This window comes from Dipodomys ordii, unplaced genomic scaffold (genome assembly GCF_000151885.1).
Source record: "Dipodomys ordii isolate 6190 unplaced genomic scaffold, Dord_2.0 Scaffold15, whole genome shotgun sequence".
Lineage (NCBI taxonomy): Eukaryota > Metazoa > Chordata > Mammalia > Rodentia > Heteromyidae > Dipodomys > Dipodomys ordii.
In genome coordinates this window covers 8,519,730-8,538,568 of record NW_012267231.1, presented here as the reverse complement: position 1 = coordinate 8,538,568, position 18,839 = coordinate 8,519,730, and the positions used below count along the sequence as shown (strand labels likewise).

General features: G+C 51.4%; 1 protein-coding gene across 2 annotated transcripts in view; it reads right to left on the bottom strand.

Moving 5' to 3' along the window:
* Positions 1-3,172: 3,172 nt before the first annotated feature.
* Positions 3,173-18,839, bottom strand: part of Lrrk1 (leucine-rich repeat kinase 1) — a 63,328-nt gene continuing 47,661 nt past the window's right edge. The window contains exons 25-33 of one of the 2 annotated variants that reach the window (XM_013012111.1): positions 18,189-18,386; positions 16,210-16,487; positions 14,940-15,134; positions 13,426-13,577; positions 12,462-12,579; positions 10,466-10,582; positions 6,318-7,168; positions 5,861-5,962; positions 3,173-4,132 (exon numbers count right to left, since the gene is read on the bottom strand). In XM_013012111.1, the coding sequence (XP_012867565.1) occupies positions 3,958-4,132; positions 5,861-5,962; positions 6,318-7,168; positions 10,466-10,582; positions 12,462-12,579; positions 13,426-13,577; positions 14,940-15,134; positions 16,210-16,487; positions 18,189-18,386 (2,186 nt within the window). In that variant the 3' untranslated portion in view covers positions 3,173-3,957. The remainder of the gene's footprint in view (positions 4,133-5,860; positions 5,963-6,317; positions 7,169-10,465; positions 10,583-12,461; positions 12,580-13,425; positions 13,578-14,939; positions 15,135-16,209; positions 16,488-18,188; positions 18,387-18,839) is intronic. The other variant, XM_013012112.1, reaches the window with a different exon arrangement.

Genomic DNA, 18,839 nt, shown 5'->3' with positions numbered 1-18,839 from the left:
TCCAGATGAGGGGCTCTCATAACTCTCTTCAGTCTTTTGGTCTCTGTGTAACCCCTCAAAAAGAAGATTTGAGACAAGTCCTGGGCATTGGGCCTAGCACAAATCCCTGCTCTCAGCTCAGGGCTCCATCATGGTGGAGTTTGCATGGAGAAAGGCACAGGGTTTGAGACTTTCCAGAAGATTCCACCCTTTCCAAGCAGCAGCCTAACTTACATATGGGAATGTTGGACTCCTGCTTGATACTTACTATGAAAACATTTATTTCTCTGTTCACTTGTAACACCTGGGAGAATGCATCTTCGCTAGTGCATGTACAGGAAATGTACAGTTTCTCCAGGATCAAAGACATAAGGGGAGCCACCAGGTTAATAAACAGTTGAGATTTTGATAGATATAGCCCCAACCCCAGGGCCTTTGCACATGCAAGCCCTTCTAATTGGTGCGCTGAGATTTGCACACAAATGTTGCTTTTGTAGACAGTCTCTCCCATGTAGGCCTTCCCCAGCCCTAGCCAAATGCAACCCTGTGGTCTTCAGCTACCAAGAATTCCTGACTTCATTGCTTGGCTGCTCTTCGTTTCATTTGCATCCACATTTCCACTGCCACCCACTAAAAACAGAGATTTATTTCCTTTTCTTATCTTTAAGTAGTTGTACGAAGAGGTTTCAACTCAACATGTCAGTATATGAATACAACGCATCTCGATCAATTTATTTATTTACTTATTTTTGTGCCAGTACTGGTGCTTGAGCTCAGAGTCTTGGCACTCAAGGCTGGTGCTCTACCACTTGAGACATAGCTATGCTTCCAGAGTTTTGCTGGTTAATCGGAAATAAGAGTCTTGTGGATTTGTCTGCCTAAACTGGCTTCAAACCTAGCTCCAAAGATCTCAGGTTCCTGAACAGCTAGGATTACAGGTGTGAGCCACTAACACCCCACTTCTGTTTTTTATTTTTTGTGGTACTGGATCTCTAGGGCTTTGTACACGCTAGGCCCTCTAGCCCTCTATTGCTTGAACTATGCCCCAGTTCTCTTTTGTTTTTGAGATAAGGCCTTGCCAACTTTGCTGGGGATTGCCTTGAACTCAGATCCTCTTACTTGTCTTCAAGTAGCTGGGATTACAGGTGTTCACTACCATGCCCAGAAATGCAGAAATTCTTGTCTGTGTGGTTATCACTGTGTTGTGCTGTTACACAGCCGGACGCCTGGCAGGTATTCAAGAAATAATTGCTGCTCTTTCTGTATCACGAGGGGAGTAGATGCTATTTTACTGCTGCCTTTATGGCTATTTTCTAACCTCAAGCTTAACCTGTTGCTTAAGGGCCTGGCTTTGTTTCTCTGTAACTCAGCGATTGCTTATTGCCAGTTATGCATTTTCCCACTAGGTTTTTTTTCTTCTTCTTTCTTATCGGAGGGCATAAATTCACCTCCTATTTCTATTGTAATTTCCCTCCCCCCCTCAACTTATTGTCCCACTTTTGGACTTTGTGGTCATATTCTTATTCAGGTTTTTGAAGTTATCTTGTGACTAGGCTTGAAACTGGGGCTTCACGCTCTTGCTCAGCATTTTTTGCTCAAGATTGGTGCTCCACCATTTGAACTATGGCTCCAGATTAGCTTTTCTTTGTTAGTTCTTTGTAAATAGAACCTTTTTTTTTTGCTGCTCTTATGTCCTATGTCTTGAACTCAGGGCCTGGGTGTTGTCCCTGAGTGCCTCTTTGTGTTTGAGGCTAGCATTCTACCACGTGAGCCACAGCACCATTTCCAGCTTTTCCTGAGTAGTTTAATGGAAATGAGGGTCTCATAGACTTTTCTGCCCAGGCTGGCTTTGAACCTCAGTCCTCAGGTCTTAGCTTCCCGAGTAGCTAGGATTACAGGTGTGAACCACTGGCACCTGGCTAGAAATAGAATCTTAAGGACTTTTTCTGCCCTGGCTAGCTTTGAACCTCAATCCTCAGGTCTCAGCCTCCTGAGTAGCTGACAGACAGGAGTGAGCCACCTACACCCAGCCTACTTTTCTAATTTGTACATAGTTGATTAGCCATTTTCTGTGTGGTTTCTAACCGTGGGCTGTAACCAGGCCCTGCTCAGTGAGGCTTCCAACACAGGCCTGGGCCTGGGGTTAAGGCTGGAGGAGGTGTGGCGAGGGTGGGCAGAGCGCTCTGCTCTGGGACACAGGCTGCAGACGTTGAAGCAGAGGGAAGCCAGGCCTGGTTTGGACTTGGGGTTGACTGGGTACTGGGGAGAGAGAAGGAGAGGACCAGGGCATGCAGAAGCAGGGAAGGAAGCAGCGGACACTGACCTTATTCCCCATGATCTAGGCTTGTACAAGAAAGAGGATAATTTGTTTTTCTAGGCCTATGGCTGACAGGGCAGCAGCCTCTGCACAGGGAAATGGTTACACGCAGCTGGCAGGTTCCCTAGGGGCCCACACCTGTACTATTGTCACAGGACTGGACAGACAGACGCCGTGATTTTATTCTTGAGGTTCGGTTTATTTGCAGATAAAAAGACTTACATCTGTGCCAGCACACACTAGTGACTCATGAGTTCATTTCTGTTTTAAAAAAATACACTTTTATTAGTGCCAGTACTGGGGCTTGAACTCAGGGCCTGGGCTTTGTCCCTTAATTTTTTTAACTCAGTGATGGTGCTCTGATATACTGGAGCCATCACTCCATTTCCAGTTTTTTTCTGGTGGTTAATTGAAGAGAAGAGTCTCATGGATTTTTTTTCTTGCCTAGGCTGGCTTCAAACCACTATCCATAGGCTCTCAGCATCCTGAGAAGTCAGGCTAACAAGCATGAGCCCCGGGGCCCGGCAGAGAATCGTAAGTTTGTTGTTAGGCAAACGTGATTTCAACACAAGCTGCGGGAGGGTCTCAAATTCAACTTGTGTTCTAGGCAGAGCAGAGTCAGATGGTTAAGTCTTGGCAAAGATGCGCATGTGTGCGCCCACAATGTATAAAAAGTCCTCTGTTTAGCCATACATCGCTGCTAACAATTCCACTTTTCACTGCTGTCCATATGGGCCAACCATGTTTAGCAACATCCATAATTTGGTTTAAGTCCCCGGACGCTGAGATTTTTCCCAACCAGAGGCCTAAACCACCGAGATACTACCTAATTTGTGAAAGCGATAAACAAGGTTATGATGTACAAACAAACAGAGCTTGTGCTCCAACTGCATCGACGTTTATTTGACCAAGCTATAAACACAGGCCCTTTCTCTCGTCCTGCAGATTGGCTTTCTACTTCCTTTTGTCGGAGGAGAAGAATGTAAGGCGGGTGGCTACCTTGAGCAGGGCTTTCCAGATCTCACTCTTAAAGGAACTCATTCATCCCCCCCACATACACCCCAGCCTAGATTGTACCCTGCTTCTGGCTCAGGATCCTTCTAGGAGTTTCTCACACTGAGGCTTTTCTGAGGGGGAGACATCTGATCTCAGCTTCCCCAAGCTGGGCCCCCCTGCTCCAGATACCCGGGGGGCTTGTGAAACGTTCCGAGTCTGCGATTCTAGGGGTGAGGGGAGTATAGGGGTCACAGCCCTGCATTTACCCTGCCCTGATGTGTTCCCCAACTGGAAATCTCTAGTGTAATTCCATCTGAGGCTTATGATTAAAACAGGGCAGGCCCATTATGCCAAGAAGACCCTGTGGGCGGAGGGGGGGTACCCCTTCCCCTGCCCCCTGGAAACACACAGAGGAGGAAAGAGGAGGAGCCCCCTGACCAGCCCTGTTGTAAAGCCTGCAGCAGGGACTCAGGTATTCAGCTAATTCCGTCCTGCGGAATCTGAGAACACCCCAACCCCTCCACCAGCCGTAACTGCCCAGCCCTTTTGAGCAGCTGGGGTTTGGCAAAGAACTCCATCCATCTTGCTGGCTCTTTCCAGGGCTTGTAGTGGCTGGGGGCCAACCCCAGGGTCAGGCAGTCCTACTGAAGGTCTATCTGTACGCACTACCTCCTCTTGCGCGTAGCCTCTAGCCTGCCCAGTTCCTCGTAGGACTGGTAGAAAATGTCAAACTCCTTGGCACCCCAGCCCCTCCACACAGCCAGGCACCACTCGCTCGCCTCGTTCTCAAAGCAGCACACCACTGTTTCCTTTGAGATCACCGCGGCGTCCACCAGCACCCTGCGGAGAAAAGGGGGAGCCTGAGAGAACCTGCAGGGGTCTCCACGGGGTCAGGGCTGGTGAAGGTGTGCATCCCGGCCTTCTTGAATGCCCCTTCATTTATACTTGATTCGTGTGTGTGTGTGTGTGCATGCGTGCATTCATTTTCTCACTTGGCTTTTCCACTGAAGGCTGGCCACTTTCTCACTTACTTGAACCACAGCTCCACCTCCAGTTTTTGATGGTTGATTGGAGATAAGAGTCCCATGGACTTTTCTGCCTGGTCTGACTTTGAACCACAAGCCTCAGATCTCAGCCTCCTAAATAGCTGGGATTATAGGTGTGAGCCACCAGGACCTGGTTTTTCTGGTTTTGTTTTCTCTTTATTCCCCAAAGTCAGGTTTTGCCAAGAGTCAGGCACACCGGTTATAGGGAGAAAAACTGGGAAAGGGAGCATCTGGCAAAGGTACACAGTGGCACAGAGAGAGGAGAGGCCACAAGCTGTGCCTGGAGTCACCGGCCTGGTGGTGACGTGACCAGGGTCTGGCAGCTGCAGGGAGCCACCTGCTTTGGCCTTAGAATGTGCCATAAGACCATGCAGTCCAGAGCCTCAAGAAGAACATGGGCAGTGCTGGCTACGGGCCAGTGGCTTCGCTGTCCAGTAGAGTGACTGTGTTTCCCCAGCATGGGAGAAGAGAGGGCAAGGGAAGCAAATGAACAGACGAGCTGAAACTTGGCCTTCAAAGAGTGTTCTGGATGATGCCCATGAACTTGGACAGATATCTTTGGCTCTTTGTGAGACTTTAGAAAGCCTCATCTGTGCCAGGTGCTGCCAGCTCATGCCTGTCATCCTAGCTAATCAGGAGGCTAAGATCTGAAGATCAGGGTTCAAAGCCAGCCTGGGCAGAAAAGTCTGTGAGACTCTTATCTCCAGTGAACCACCAGAAAACTGAAAGTGGTGCTGTGGCTCAAGTGATAGAGCACCAGGCTTGAGCAAAGAAACTCAGGGACAGCGCCCAGGCCCTGAGTTCAAGCCCCATGACCGGCCCAAAACAAAATAAACAAACAAAAAAGGCCACACAACAAAAATACTGGAAAAGAAAGCCTCATCAGTAGGCTGGACCAGTCAAGAGGAAGCAGGCCATGTGTTTGGGGCTCTGTGGACTCACTTGAGCCCAACAAACCTGACCTGCAAGCCAGGAATCCCTTGGGTTCAAGGCTGCCAGGTATAAACTCAGTTGGGGCTCGAGATCAGCCCTGGAACTCATTCCTGGCATTGCTCTCCTCCACATCCTGGCCGGGCCATCCTGCCCAGATGTCTCCAGTGTAGAGAATGGCACAACTCCCAAGACTACCCACTCAGGGGAAGGAGGTGTGCCTGTGTTGGGGGGAGGGGGACCTTATTTGCAGCTGTACAGGCCCTAGAAGGGCCCTCTTGCTAGAAGGATTGTGAATCACCTCCAGTTTGAAGTTGGACTTTGCCCAGAAGAGCGCCCTCTACAGGACACTTGGTCCATGGTCCATGGACAGCCCCAGAGCTGAGCAACTTGGTCAGGGCAGAGGCCTCCTACAGCTGGCATTTGATGAGCCCCCTAGGACCCGTGTGGAGGAACCCACACCTTGTTCCTGCTTTCCCCCATGGCCACCCTCTCAATGTTATTTGTTTGGGTAAGTGACAACAGGGCTCCAGGGTCATTGGGTTCTAGGTTGTTCTGCTGGACCCCACGGGAATGGCTCCCTCCAGCTTACCCATGTGGAGTCAACTCTCGGGCTTTTAAAACGGCGATGACTCGGCCCCGCTGGGCGCCGGACTCCTTTTCCATGCTGATGACAATGATATCGCCGCCTCGCCTGAGGAATCAACACGGAGAAGGGGGAGTGATGGGCAGGTGGCCAGCTGCACCCTGATGGGCTGGAGCTGGTGGGTGGAAAGACAGGCCACGCGTGTGTGAGTTTCACCACAGACTGAGTTGGCAGAGAGCAGAGGAGGCAGACTGCGACTTTCCCAGCTAGGAGCCCAATGCCAAGGTGATGGTGGGACTTTCCTGCTCAGCCTGGAACCACAAACTGTGTTCCTTAGATCTCAGCCTCCTGAGTAGCTAGGATTCGAGCATGACCACCAGTGCCCGGCCTGCATGTTGATCCTTAAGGAAACCCTCGGGTTCTGTGGCAGCTAGAGGTGGCCAGGCCATGCTGAGAGACTCACCTGGGGATCCAAATGAGGTCTCGCACAGCTAGAACTTTCACGGCCTGCAGGTGCTGGCTGAATGTCTCCCCGTCCAGGGGGCTGAGGTCCGGGTCGGATCTGTCAGAGATGACCCCGGGCTCCGGCATCCTGTCTGAGTCCTCATAGTCAGTGGAGAAGGGCACACTGGAACCACTGGCTGGGGAATTGGGGCAGCTGGAGAGGGACCTGGTGGCTGGGTGGGGTGGGGACGAGGAGTAGGAGGACATGGAGCAGTAGTCGGTGAGCGAGTCCTGGTGACTCAGGATCTGGGTCCCCAGCTCCTTGCTGTAGATGATGCTCACGTCTGCAATGGGGTCCCCCTCGGTTTCCTTGGAGCTGGGGGTGTGGCCCCCCAGGGACTCTACGCCTACCAGCTGCACAGGAAACACGTCTCGGAGGGGACTGGGGTCCCCGCAGAAGTACTGTGCGCACAGGTGATAGGTGGCCGCGTGGTACATCACCAAGGCATTGGCCTTGTCATCCAGGCACCAGACGACCTCCTCCCCGCGGCAGTCGGAGCTGCAGGTGATGGCGGTGACCACCGAGGGGGCCGCGTAGGGCTCCAGCCGCCTGCGGATGTCCAGCGTCCCGCAGTCGATCACCAGCAGGCCGGGCCCGTTGCTGTACCAGACCTCGGTGCCGCTGTTGGCCACCTCCATGGCGCTCACCGGGTACGGGTTCTGCCGGGCGTCGGCGTCAGCGATGCGGAACTTGGCCCGGTTGGCCGTGTGGGAGCACAGGTAGGAGCAGCCGTCCCTCGGGGTGCCCCGCGCCACGGGAAACACCGCCACCAGGCCATCTGCCAGGCCTGCCAGCACCAGGAGGGAGTTCTGCGGGGAGAAACGAAGTCACGGGGGGAGGGGAGATGCCACACGCATCCTCGCCATGCCCCTAGAAAACTGGCACTGCCAACCTGTGCCTCCTAGGGCCACCCTGCCCTCTGGGTTCAAGGTGAGGGGTGTGGAGTGACAGCCACAGCACCAAACAAAGGCACAGCTGCCACAGGGCCTGCCTCCGCTAGGCTGGCTTCCCTCTCCCTCCTTCCTCCCCCCCCAGCCGTGACTGTATCAGGATCCACAGTGGGGTGTCCTCACTGTCCGTATGAGGTGGCTTGCTCCATGAAAGCAGGGGGCAGGACCCTGTGCCCCCGATTATCCCTTCATCACTGGTCCTGGCCCAATGAAGGCCTCATTTCTGTGGCCCTGGGGCTCCCAGAAGTTTTTCTTCTTCAAGTGGGCCATCTGTGTCTGTGGAACTAATCCTGAAAGGAATCTCTTTTAGCTCCACCTTCTTTTGTAGGTCTATCTTGGATGGCACCTGTTCTGTTTTGTTGTTCTGTGCCAGTACTGGGACTTGAACTCAGGGCTCTGACCCTTAGCTTTTTTTTTTTTTCCCTCAAAGATGGTGTTCTACTACCTGAGCCACAGCTCCCCTTCTGGCTTTTCTTACTGGTTAATTGGAGACTAAGAGTCTCATAGACTTTTTTTTTGTCGGTTGTGGGGCTTGAACTCGGGGCCTGGGTGCTTTCCCACAGCTCTTCAACTCAAGGCGAGCGCTCTACCACTTGAGCCACAGCACCATTTCTGGTTTTCTGGTGGGTTATTGGAGATAAGAGGCTCACAATCTTTCCTGCCAGGGCTGGCTTGAACTGCAGTCCTCAGATCTCAGCCTCCTGAGCAGCTAGGATTACAGGTGTGAGCCACCAGAGCCCAGCTCTCACAGACTCTTCTTCTTCAAGGTCTGGGGCGTGGCTGGCATTAGTGGGTGTCTAGGGGGTAGCCCACCCACCGCAAGGACACTGGAGCTCTTTGGCAGCTGCCTGCCAGGGGGCCGGGCGTAGATGCCGGTGGCGGGGGTGTCAGACACAGAGGCTACCCCAGGCTGCTCCAGCCAGGACTCAGGGCAGGGTGCGAACAGAAAGCATCAGGGTGGGAAAAGCTTTGCAAACACAGCTTGAGTCAAGACAGAGCAGGGTCCAGGTTCGGCTACAGAGAGTCACAACGCAACAGTCCGGGCAAGGCACGCTAAGAAAGGTTATCAAAATCCATCTGCAGGCCAGGGGCCGGTAGCTCACGCCTGTCATCCTAGCCACTCGGGAGGCTGTGATCTGAGGATCTGGTTTTGTTTTGGTTAGTCGTGAGGTTTGAACTCTGGGCCTGAGCACTGTTCCCTCAGCTCTTCAGCTCAAGGCTAGCACTCTACCACTTGAGCCACAGAGCCACTTCCGGCATTTTCTGTGTATGTGGTACGGAAGAATCAAACCCAGGGCCTCTATGCATGCGAGGCAAGCGCTCTACCACTGAGCCACCTTCCCAGCCTGAGGATCTGGGTTTGAAGCCAGCCTAGGACAAGAAAGTCTATGGGACTCTTATCTCCACTTAACCACCAAAATGCCGGAAGTGGAGCTGTGGTTCAAATGGTAGAGCCATCAGCCTTGAGCACAAAAGCCTCAGGGAGGGGGCCAGTCTCTGAATTGAAGCCTCAATAGTGGCACACACACAACACATGCTCACACACACACATGCACACAACACATGCTCACACACACATGCACACACACATGCACGCACACACACTCCATCTGCAGAAAGCAGCCAAGGCAAGCAGCTTGGACCTCTATCTGGAGCTCTGGGTCAGCCTGGCCTGCGTGCATGGTGAGTGCCACGTCCTGGCTGGGTGTTAAGTCTGCGAGTGCAAACACGCAGGGGTCTGTCCGGCAGGACCGTGGGCTGGGCGGGCTGGGAGGGGGCGGACACGGGTGTGGGAGCCCCTGCACAGAGCCGGCTTTATTTATTCTCCCCCCCCCATCATGCCGGAGGTGGTGCCCTGGCTTGGGGCACGGGCGGTGATGCGATATCCTTCAATACCGCTTTGTGTCCTGCCCCCTCACCCGCACTCCGGTGCAGGCCGGTTCCCGCTGCCCAGCCCCACGCGAGAGTCATCAATGGCTCTAAGGTTCATTTCATACCTGAGCTGTGCTTTCTTTCTATTAAAAAGAGAGGAAACCGGAGCAAAATGGAGAGAAGAGTTTGGGTGTTTTGTGTCAGGGTCTGTGTGTGTGTGTGTGTGTGTGTGTGTGTGTGTGTGTGTGTGTGTGTGTGTCTAAAGCTTGAACATTTAGGGCCTGGGCAGTGTCCCTAAGCTTTTTTTTTTAACTCAAGGTTAAAAAAGTGCTCTACTACTTGAGCCACAATTCTACTTCCAGCTTTTGGGTGCTTCATTGGAGATAAAAGTTTCATAGATTTTGCTGCTTCAAACTGTGATCCTCAGATCTCAGCCTCCTGAATAGCTAGGATTACAGGCGTGAGCTACCATACACCTGACTATCAAGCTCTTACTAATGCCTGCAAACTCCACATGCATCAGCCTAAAGCTCTGGTTAGGTTAGGTCCCGAGTTCCAGTTCATGATCGCTCATGATCCTCATTTTAGAGCTGAGCAGTGGCAGGGGCTGGGATGGAGTCAATACTGTAACACACCCCTTACACACCTAGCGTGCCTGAGGCTGGAACAAACAGGTGGGCAGGCAGGTGAGCAGGCAGGAACAGCCAGGGCTGCCTGAGTACAACCTGCAACCTGGGTTATAGGGCAGCAAAGCCTGGGAAAATAAGCAGTAGTTATGGCCTTTAATCCTGAGAATTGAGTGTGTGTGTGTGTGTGTGTGTGTGTGTGTGTGTTGGGCTAGTGGAGGCCAGTGTTAAGGCCTCAGATCAGGAAGAGGCCCAGTTGTGAGGTAGGATGGGGTCCGCCCTGGGGATACCCCTGTGCAGCCAGGCTGAGATCCAGTCAGTGAATCCTGGACAGGCGGTATTACCCTATTCATCAGAAGTCGGCCCTGGCAGAGCCTGGAGACTGAGAGGCGGGGCTGAAGTGGGGCCTGAGGCCGGGGCAGCTGGGGAAGAAAGGCCTAATGGCCCTGCTCATCCACCCCGCGGGCACCAATGCACGCTGCAACCCGAGAAGGGGCTGTGCTGTTTGCTCGTGGGCAGGAGCTGTTCTGCAGAAAGGAAATGCACGACCTGGCCAGGGAGTCTAAGAGGGTGTGGCTCTCCTGTCCCCAGCCCCAAACAACTTGCAAATAAGGAAAGAAGGGTTCAGAAAGCCGCACACCTGCCTCCCCCGCCTCACCTTTTTAATGACAGGTACAGCCAAGAAGCAGGTGACAATGGCCGGTGTGTCCAAGGCTTGCTGCGGTGTGCTCAGTGGGCACATGCCTTTGAGGCTGTAAATGTAGATTTTCTGATCCTGCAGAGGCAGAGAAACGCATTATAAGGACAGGGGAGAAAGTGGCTGGCGCTCCTACGGGGGTGCACACAGATGGGGGTCCCCCTTTTGCCTCAAAGAGGAACATGGATGAAGGGACTGGGCATGGTGATGCCTGCCTGCAATCCCAGCAACTTGGAAGGTAATGGTAAGAGGATCAAGGTCCAAGGTTAGCGCCAGCAAAAGGAGCCTGAGACTCTATGTCAAAAACAGAACTAAGCTGGGCGCTGCTGGTTCATCCCTGTAATTCTAGCACGCTCGGGAGGCTGAGATCTGAGGATGGTGGTTCAAAGCTAGCTCAGGCAGGAATCTCCGGGAAACTCTTTGTCTCCAATTAATCACCAAAAAGCCACCAGAAGTAGAGCTCAAGTGGTAAAGTGTTAGCTTTGAGTGAAAAAGCTAAGGAATAGCATCCAGGCTCTGAGTTCAAATCCCAGTACTACCACACACACACAAAATAAACAAATAAAAGGCAAGAAGCTGTCTTCTGAGAAATCCAGAGAGGAATGTAAATGCTCAGAAGTTATGGGTAGGAGAGAGACGGAGACAATCTTTCTTTCTTTAGAATAAATCTATCTTTCTTTAGAAGCATGGTTCAAATATACATGTATATGTATATACATGTCAGCAATCACAGAAGGATTATAAGAATTTATTCTAAGAAAATATGCCGTGGTTCAAACCTGTTATTCTAGCTACTTGGGAGGTTGATTGATGAATCCTGGTTCAAGGCCAATCCTGGCATAAAAATTCAGGAGACTCCATCTGAACCCATGGCTGGGCCTAGGGGTGTGTGCCTGGCATCCCAGCCATACAGGGAAGACAGATAGGAAGATCACAGTCCAGGCCAGCCCAAGCGCCAAGTAAGGCCTTGCCTCAAAACAAAAGGGGGCTACTGGAATAGCTCAAGTGGTAGGACATCTGCTTAGCAAGTCTGAGGCCTTGAGTTCAAATCCCAGGGCTAAAAAGACAGTTCCAAATAGTTTTCTCTAGGTAACAGATTATGGATACTTCTATTTTTCTTTTAGAGGATTCTATGTTTGTTTGTTTTCACATTTCTCTGAAGAACAGGAATACATAAACTAATCAATTGGAAAGCTGGCATCCGTGTTTCTTCTGTATGGGCTTTGTTGTTGTTTGTGCTTGTTGTTTTGTAGCACTAGGGTTTGAACTCATGGCCTTGTGCTTGTAAGGTAAGAACTGTACCACTTGAGCCCCAACCTCAGCCCTTTTACTCTTAGGATTTTTGTTTTGTTTTTGTTTTGGGCTGGTACCGAGGCTGGTACTGAACTCAGGACCTGGGTGCTGTCCCTGAGCTTTTTTCATTCACGGTCAGCATTTTTACCACAGCTCCACTTTTGGCTTTTTGGTGATTCATTGGGGATAAGACTCTCATGGAGTTTCCTGCCTCCATTAGCTTTAAATCACGATCCTCAGATCTCAGCCTCCTGAGTAGCGAGGGTGACAAGCATAAGCCCCTGGCGCCTGGCTCTTTGACTTCAGATGACTTCCTGGATGGAAAGACACAAAGGTCTTCAGAGCTGAGAACTGGTGCTGTGTGGATCCAGAATGTGCCAGGAAATCAAGACCCAGTGGCATTACCCACTGGGGTTCCTGTCCTTGGAGAATCTCCTGCCTCTCTGAACCCTGAATCCAGCCGCCTGCCACTGAAGGCCAGACCAGGAGCAGGAGAGGCTGAGCACCCCAGGAGACCTGTCACTGTCTTACCAGGCTGCTGAGTATTTTGGGGATCACCCAGGATGCTTTGAGAGACAGGCCTGCCTGGATACCCCATAGATTTACAAATGTGGTCCCTCTGGGGGGCCACTCCCTGGTGTTGGGGTCAGGGGTCAGCGGTTACCTCAGTGGCCGTCCATAGAGTGTTCTGCACCTTGAGCTGACAGCTCAGCTTCATGCCGGGACAGGTCATCCGCTGCACTTCTAGAAGGCCCTTCTCTGTGTTCACCACGGTGTAATTCCTACAGTAAGGGTCCTGAGGTCAGCGTTCCCCCAGGACCTGGGGGAACGCTCCCAGGGGAGGAGAGGAGGTAGCAGTCACAAAGCAGGACCTTGCTGTGTTCTTAGAGTCAAACACCATTCACCACGTTCATTCCCCATGCACCCGGCACCGCTACGTTCCTTCCGCCTGCTGGGCATGCGTGAATTTTGCCCACAGAGAAGAAAATTCCACTAGAGACAAAAAGCATCTTGATGGACGCTGGCGGCTCAAACCTATCCTTCTAGCTGATACTCTGAGACTGAGATCTGAGGGTCGAAGTTCAAAGCCAGCCCGGGCAGGAAAGCCTGTGAGACTTTTATCTCCAATGAACCACCAGAAAACCAGAAGTGGCGCTGTGGCTCAAAGAGGTAGAGTGCCAGCCTTGAGCAAAAGAGCTCAGGGACAGCACCCAAGCCCTGAGTTCAAACCCTGGTACCGACAAAAAAACCAAAAAGATGCAACAAAGAAGAGCCCTCATATTGTCCAAAAAGAAATACACACATTACTTGACTTATGTAACTGTAAACACTCTGTACATCACCTTCATATTAACAATTTTCAAAAAGGGAAGGGATATCACACATGCTTGGCTTGCTTGCTCAGCTGGAGTGTACCACTTAAGCCATGCCTCCAGTCTAGCTTTTTTGCTGAATCATTGGAAATAAAGTCTCTCTTCAAGCACTTATCTGCCCAGACTGGCTTTGAACTGCCATCTTCCTGAGTAGCTAGGATTATAGGCGTGAACCACCAGCCCTGAATTCATCCAAGGCTTTCTGTCCACCCCAGATACAAGCATGGCGGGGCAGGGCAGGTGTGGGGTGGTTACCTGGACTCTTCTTTTCCATCCCAGAACACCACCGTGTATTCCTGGCCCTGAGAGGAGAAGAAGGCTGTCTGTGTCCCGCAGGGCAGCAGGTACTTGAAGGTGGCGAAGGTGGGGTCCTTCATTTGACTCACCACAGACAGGGCCAGCGGGCGCTGTGGGAGGGAAGGGCAGCACTTGGCTAGGCATACTTGTGCTGGTTTCAAACCTGAGATCAGCTGTCTCAACCCAGAAGTAAGAAACTTGGAGAATTGGCTCTCTCAGGGCCAGATCCTAATAAAAGGCCTGAAAGACTTGACCAACCCCCCTCTCCCCCAAACTCCAAGCCCATCCAGGGCCCTGGGCTTGAGCCTGGCTGGTCCGGTTAGCCTTCACTCCAAGTATTCTACCTCAAGCCCCAAAATTTTATGGCAAAGAATTTTTCTCAGCTCCTATTTCATACCAAGACATTAAATGATCTGATTTAATAGGTCTTTTTGTTGTTGTTGTTGTTGTTATGTCCATACTGAGACTTGAACTCAGGGCCTGGCTGTTGTCTCTTAGCTCTTTTTACTCAAGACTGGCACTCTACCACTTGAGCCACAGTGGTTTTCTGGTAGTTAACTGGAGATGAAAGTCTCATGGACTTTCCTACCTGGACTGGCTTTTAACTATGATCCTAAGATCTCAGCCTCCTGAATAGCTAGGATTTCAGGTGTGAGCCACAGGTACTTGACTGATAAGTTAACCATGAAATTATGGGCCTCTCCCATACAAACAAAGGAGCTTTAACCCTATAACTTTTGCTTTATGCATGAAATTTTCCCTATTGTTTTGTCTTGTTTTTCTTTCTTTCCCTCCCTCCCTCCCTTCCTTCCTCCCTTCCTTCCTTCCTTCCTTCCTTCCTTCCTTCCTTCCTTCCTTCCTTCTTTCCTTCCTTGCCTCTCTCTCTCTCCCTCTCTCTCTCTTCTTTCTTTTTTGTTGTGAGACTGGGACTCTGTACTTGGTACTGACTTGGTACCTGACACTTTGCTCATTGGCTGGTGTTCTACCAACTGAGCCACGCCTCCAAACCCTTTCCCCATTGTCTTAAAGATATACTCTCTCTGTTCTTGCACAAGGACTAGAAAGGCACTCGTGGACATGTCAGCCTTCCGAACATTTCAGATTTTCAATTTTCAGATGCTAAACTAGTAAAGTCTATACAAATATTCTACAATCTGAAAAAGCTCAGAAATAAGAAACTCTTCTAATCTAAAGTAGAAAGGTACACAGCTTTTACTTTGCCTGCTTGAGAAAGTGACACCAAAGTTGGGGAAGAAAAGTTCACTTTCCCAGAGATTCACACACAAAGATAACGGCACTGGCTATGAGAGAGGCACTCATTCTCTGTCTAGACAATGTGAGCAGAGGTTGACCAGTTGTTCTTAGTCAAGGGTAGGCGTGCAAATACACATGTGTACAAACACACACAGGTGCATGCAAATACACGTATGCACACACACACACAGCTTCCAGCCCTGGGGCAGCCCATGTACCTTCTCAGGCTTCGTGTCCCAGCACTCTATCATGAGTGCCTGCAGGCGGTGGAACTGCACTTCCTCTGGCTGCCCGAGAACCGGGCGGATGCCCTTGGACAGCTTCTTGGCGATCTGAAGCTGGTGGTGGCCTAGTGCGGGACGCTGTCCTGACAGCAGCTCGTATAGCACCATTCCGTAGGAGAACATATCTACCTGGGCAGAGAAGTGAGCCAAGTCAGGTCCCCTGCTCCCCTGCCAGGGCCCTGTGGCTTTGGCAAGCTGACCTTGAGGTGGAGGGAGCAGAGAGACACAACTAGGTAAGGAAACATGAGCCTTGCCCAAAGGGGAACCATGGTTAGCCCATCTGTCAGTCCATCCATCCATCCATCCATCCATCCATCCATCCATCCATCCATCCATTCACCCACCCATCCACTCATCTGATTACTTTCCCTTCTGTTCATTTATCTACCTACCTATCTATTTCTCCATCTTTCTAGCCACCTATTTTTGGGACCAGATATTCTATCTAGTTAACTATCTACTTATAATATATCTACATCTATCCATCCAGTTATCATCTGCCCATCCATCTATCCATCCGTCCATCCATCCATCCATCCATCTGACTCCCTGTACTTCTCTAGTCATACTTCCCTTCGTCTCTCTAGCCATCCATTCCTTCTGGCTAGTTATTCTGCCCAATTATAAAAATCTATTTTGTCATCCACCCATCTATCTGACTACTTGCTCTTCTGTTCAGCCATTTATCTATCCATTCTTCCATCTGTCTAGCCATCCATCCTTCAACTTGCCGCTCTATCCAGTTGTCCATTCATCCACCCATTCATCTGTTTGACCACCTGCATTTGGTCTACTTCCCCATTCATTTTCCTATGCTTTCTTCTTTCTATTCACTCACCCATCCATCTGACTGCTTAACTACTGCCCATTTACCCATCATCCCTCCCATCCATCCATCCATCCTTCCATCCATCCATCCATCCATCCATCCATCCATCCATCCATCCATCCACCCTCTGTTCCTATTTGGCCCGTCAAATGTTATAGTGGAATCCAAGCCAGACCCATTTTTGTCTTGAATTGTTCACAGCTAGAATCACCACCCCCACTCTTTACTGAGCACAGAAGAGAGAGCAAAGTGTGCGTGTATAGGGAGTTGTGCTCAGAAGGCTCGGGTGCTGCCATTACTGCTTGGCTGGCTTCAGGTGGGAGTTGGTTCCCACTCTGAGGCGCTGGGCTTCGGGGCGATGAGCTGCGCAGATACCTTCTCATCATACACGATGCGAGGCCTGATCTCCGGGGCCTGGTAGCCAGGAGTGCCCTCCACGCCCAGGGCTCCCTCGTGAAATGACTGGCGTGAGATGCCATAGTCAGACAGCTTGATGTTAACGTGTTCCTTCACATCCAGGGACCACACCAGGATGTTGTCTGACTTCAGGTCACAGAAGATGATATTCTTCTTGTGCAAATAAGCCAGGCCGGAGGCAATCTGGTAGGCTATTTTCTGAGTAAGCATGTGTCTCAGGGGCATAAAGGAAGCATCTTGCAAGGGAAAAACAACATCAGTGTTCTAGTTTACTGAATTTTCAACTGTGATTAAATCAAATTCACAATACAGCGTCATGTCTCCCATTTCTTTCCTGCTTGTTTGGATCAGGTATGGCCCACGTGTTAAAAGTGTTAGTCTCCTGCCTGTGTCACTATTAGGAAGTAGTGGAACCTTTAAGGGGTGGGGCCTAATAGGAGGAAGTGAGGCCATTGGGGGTGTAGCCTTGAAGGGGATATGGGGACCCAGCCCCTCCTCTCTCTCCTTCTGCTTCCTGGCTGTCATGCATGACACGAGCAGCATTTTCTGCCATAACATTCTATGCCACCTCAGGCCCAAAGCAACAAGGCACAGTAGCTGTGGACTGAAGCCCAAATGGACTGTGAGCCCAAATCAACCTTTCCTTCTGATAAGTTGTTTGACATCAGGCATTCTGTCATGGCATGGAAAGCGGACAGCATTCCCAAATACTTTACAGCGAATGGACACATTTCTACAATTCTCCATGCTGGATACCAGAAGGGGCCGAGACTGAGGGAAATAGTGTTTATGATAGAATTGCTAGTTGTCTGGTAGGAGCTCACAGAAAAGATTCAAGATTCTTAAGCGTTGTGAGATCAAGTGGTGAGCTGTAGATGTAACTTCTTTCGAACTTTCCTTCCACAGAGGGCACGGCTCTACTGGTAGAGTGCTTGCCTAGCAAGTGTGAGGTTTGCTTAGCAAGATGTTTGTCTGGTGTAGTGGCATATGCTTATAATCCCAGCAATTTAAGAGGTGGAGATTGGGAAGACTGAGAGGTTCAAGGCCAACCAACCTGGGCAAAAAAGTTATCAAGAGCCTCATATTAACAACTAAGCTGGGCAGAGTCATTCGTGTCTGATCCCCAATATATGGGAGGTGTAGATAGGAGATTCTTAGTCTCCGGTTTGAGGGAGGGAGAGAAGGAGGAAAAGAACCTAGCTGAAAAATAACTAAAGCCAAAGGGACAGGGATGGTGGCGTGGCTCAGGTGGTAGTGTACTTGTCTAGCGTGTGTGAAGCCCTGGGTTCAGTCTTTTTCTCGGAGGGAGAAGTGATCGACTTTACGAGCACTTCTCCCTGGTCAGAAGACAGCTACCTTGCAGCCTGGGTCAGCAGCTTGGAGTTGAGTGACCCTTTTCTGTAGGTTAATTCTCATTCATTTCCTTGGAAGCAGAAGATAGGCTGTAGGACTGACCCCAGGCTATAGGGCTGCCCCATGGCTGCAGTGAGGGGCATTCTGGGTAGGGTAGTGGGGCTGGAGGGCGTAGGTGCCAGCGGCTGCCACATGAGCCTTCCTGAGGCCGCCTCCTGCCACATGAGCCTTCCTGAGGCCGCCTCTTTTGGCTCTACACTCTCCCAGTGGGAACTGTCCTTAATCCTCTTTTTATTTTTCAGGCAAGCTTCTTGGATTAAAATAGGGGCCCAGGACTTGGATTGGTTCTCTGACTCCCAACAGTGAACTTCTATGCCGTTCCCCCCCCCAATGGTCTCACTGATGTTGGGCACAGGTAAGGCACGTGCTGTGGAATAGACAGGCCTGGCATGGTCGGGACCCCCCTGTGGATCAGCCCCTGCAGCCAAGACCGCTGGATGGGGCAGGAGGGAGCCCCTTGGATCATGGTTTTCCTGAGCTCTGGGGTTCTGCTGACCTTCCCTGGGTTCTGGAATGGCGGGTACCTTTGGCGTTCTCAGACAGCACCGTGTTGAGGCTGCTGAGCGGGGCAAGCTCCAGGGCGAAGCAAAGCGGGTGGATGCTGATGCCGATGAGCGACACGATGCAGGGGTGCTGCAGGGCGTGCAGCATGCTGGCCTCCTGCCGGAACTCCGAGAAGTTCTTCATGGCGTCCGTGGCCCGCAGGTGTCTCAGCATGGTGTCTTACGGGGGCGGGGGGGGGGGGGGGGGGGGGAGGGGAGGGGGGAGGATAATAATTTCTCTCTCATGTGTGTATAAGAGAGAGAGAGAGAGAGAGAGAGAGAGAGAGAGGGGGGGGGGGCGGGGGGGGGGGAGAGAATACAGCAGTCTGCCACCCGGAGAGGACAAAGGGGAAGGGTGGGGGGGCAGACCCAGGGCCAGGCAGCCTCAGGAGGACTCACAGCATAATGTAGGAGCCCGCCACATTCAGGGCTGGCCTGTAATCCTAGCCACTCAGGAGTCTGAGATCTGAGGATCGAGGCTCAGGGCCAGTCCTGGCAGGAAAGTCCATGACGCTCTTATGGCTAATTAACCACCAAAAAGTTGGAAATGGAGCGAGAGCTTGAGCTTTCTCTGAGGCGTACCTGGATCTTCAATGGTGAAGGCCACACGCCCCACACTCATCATAGAAAGAG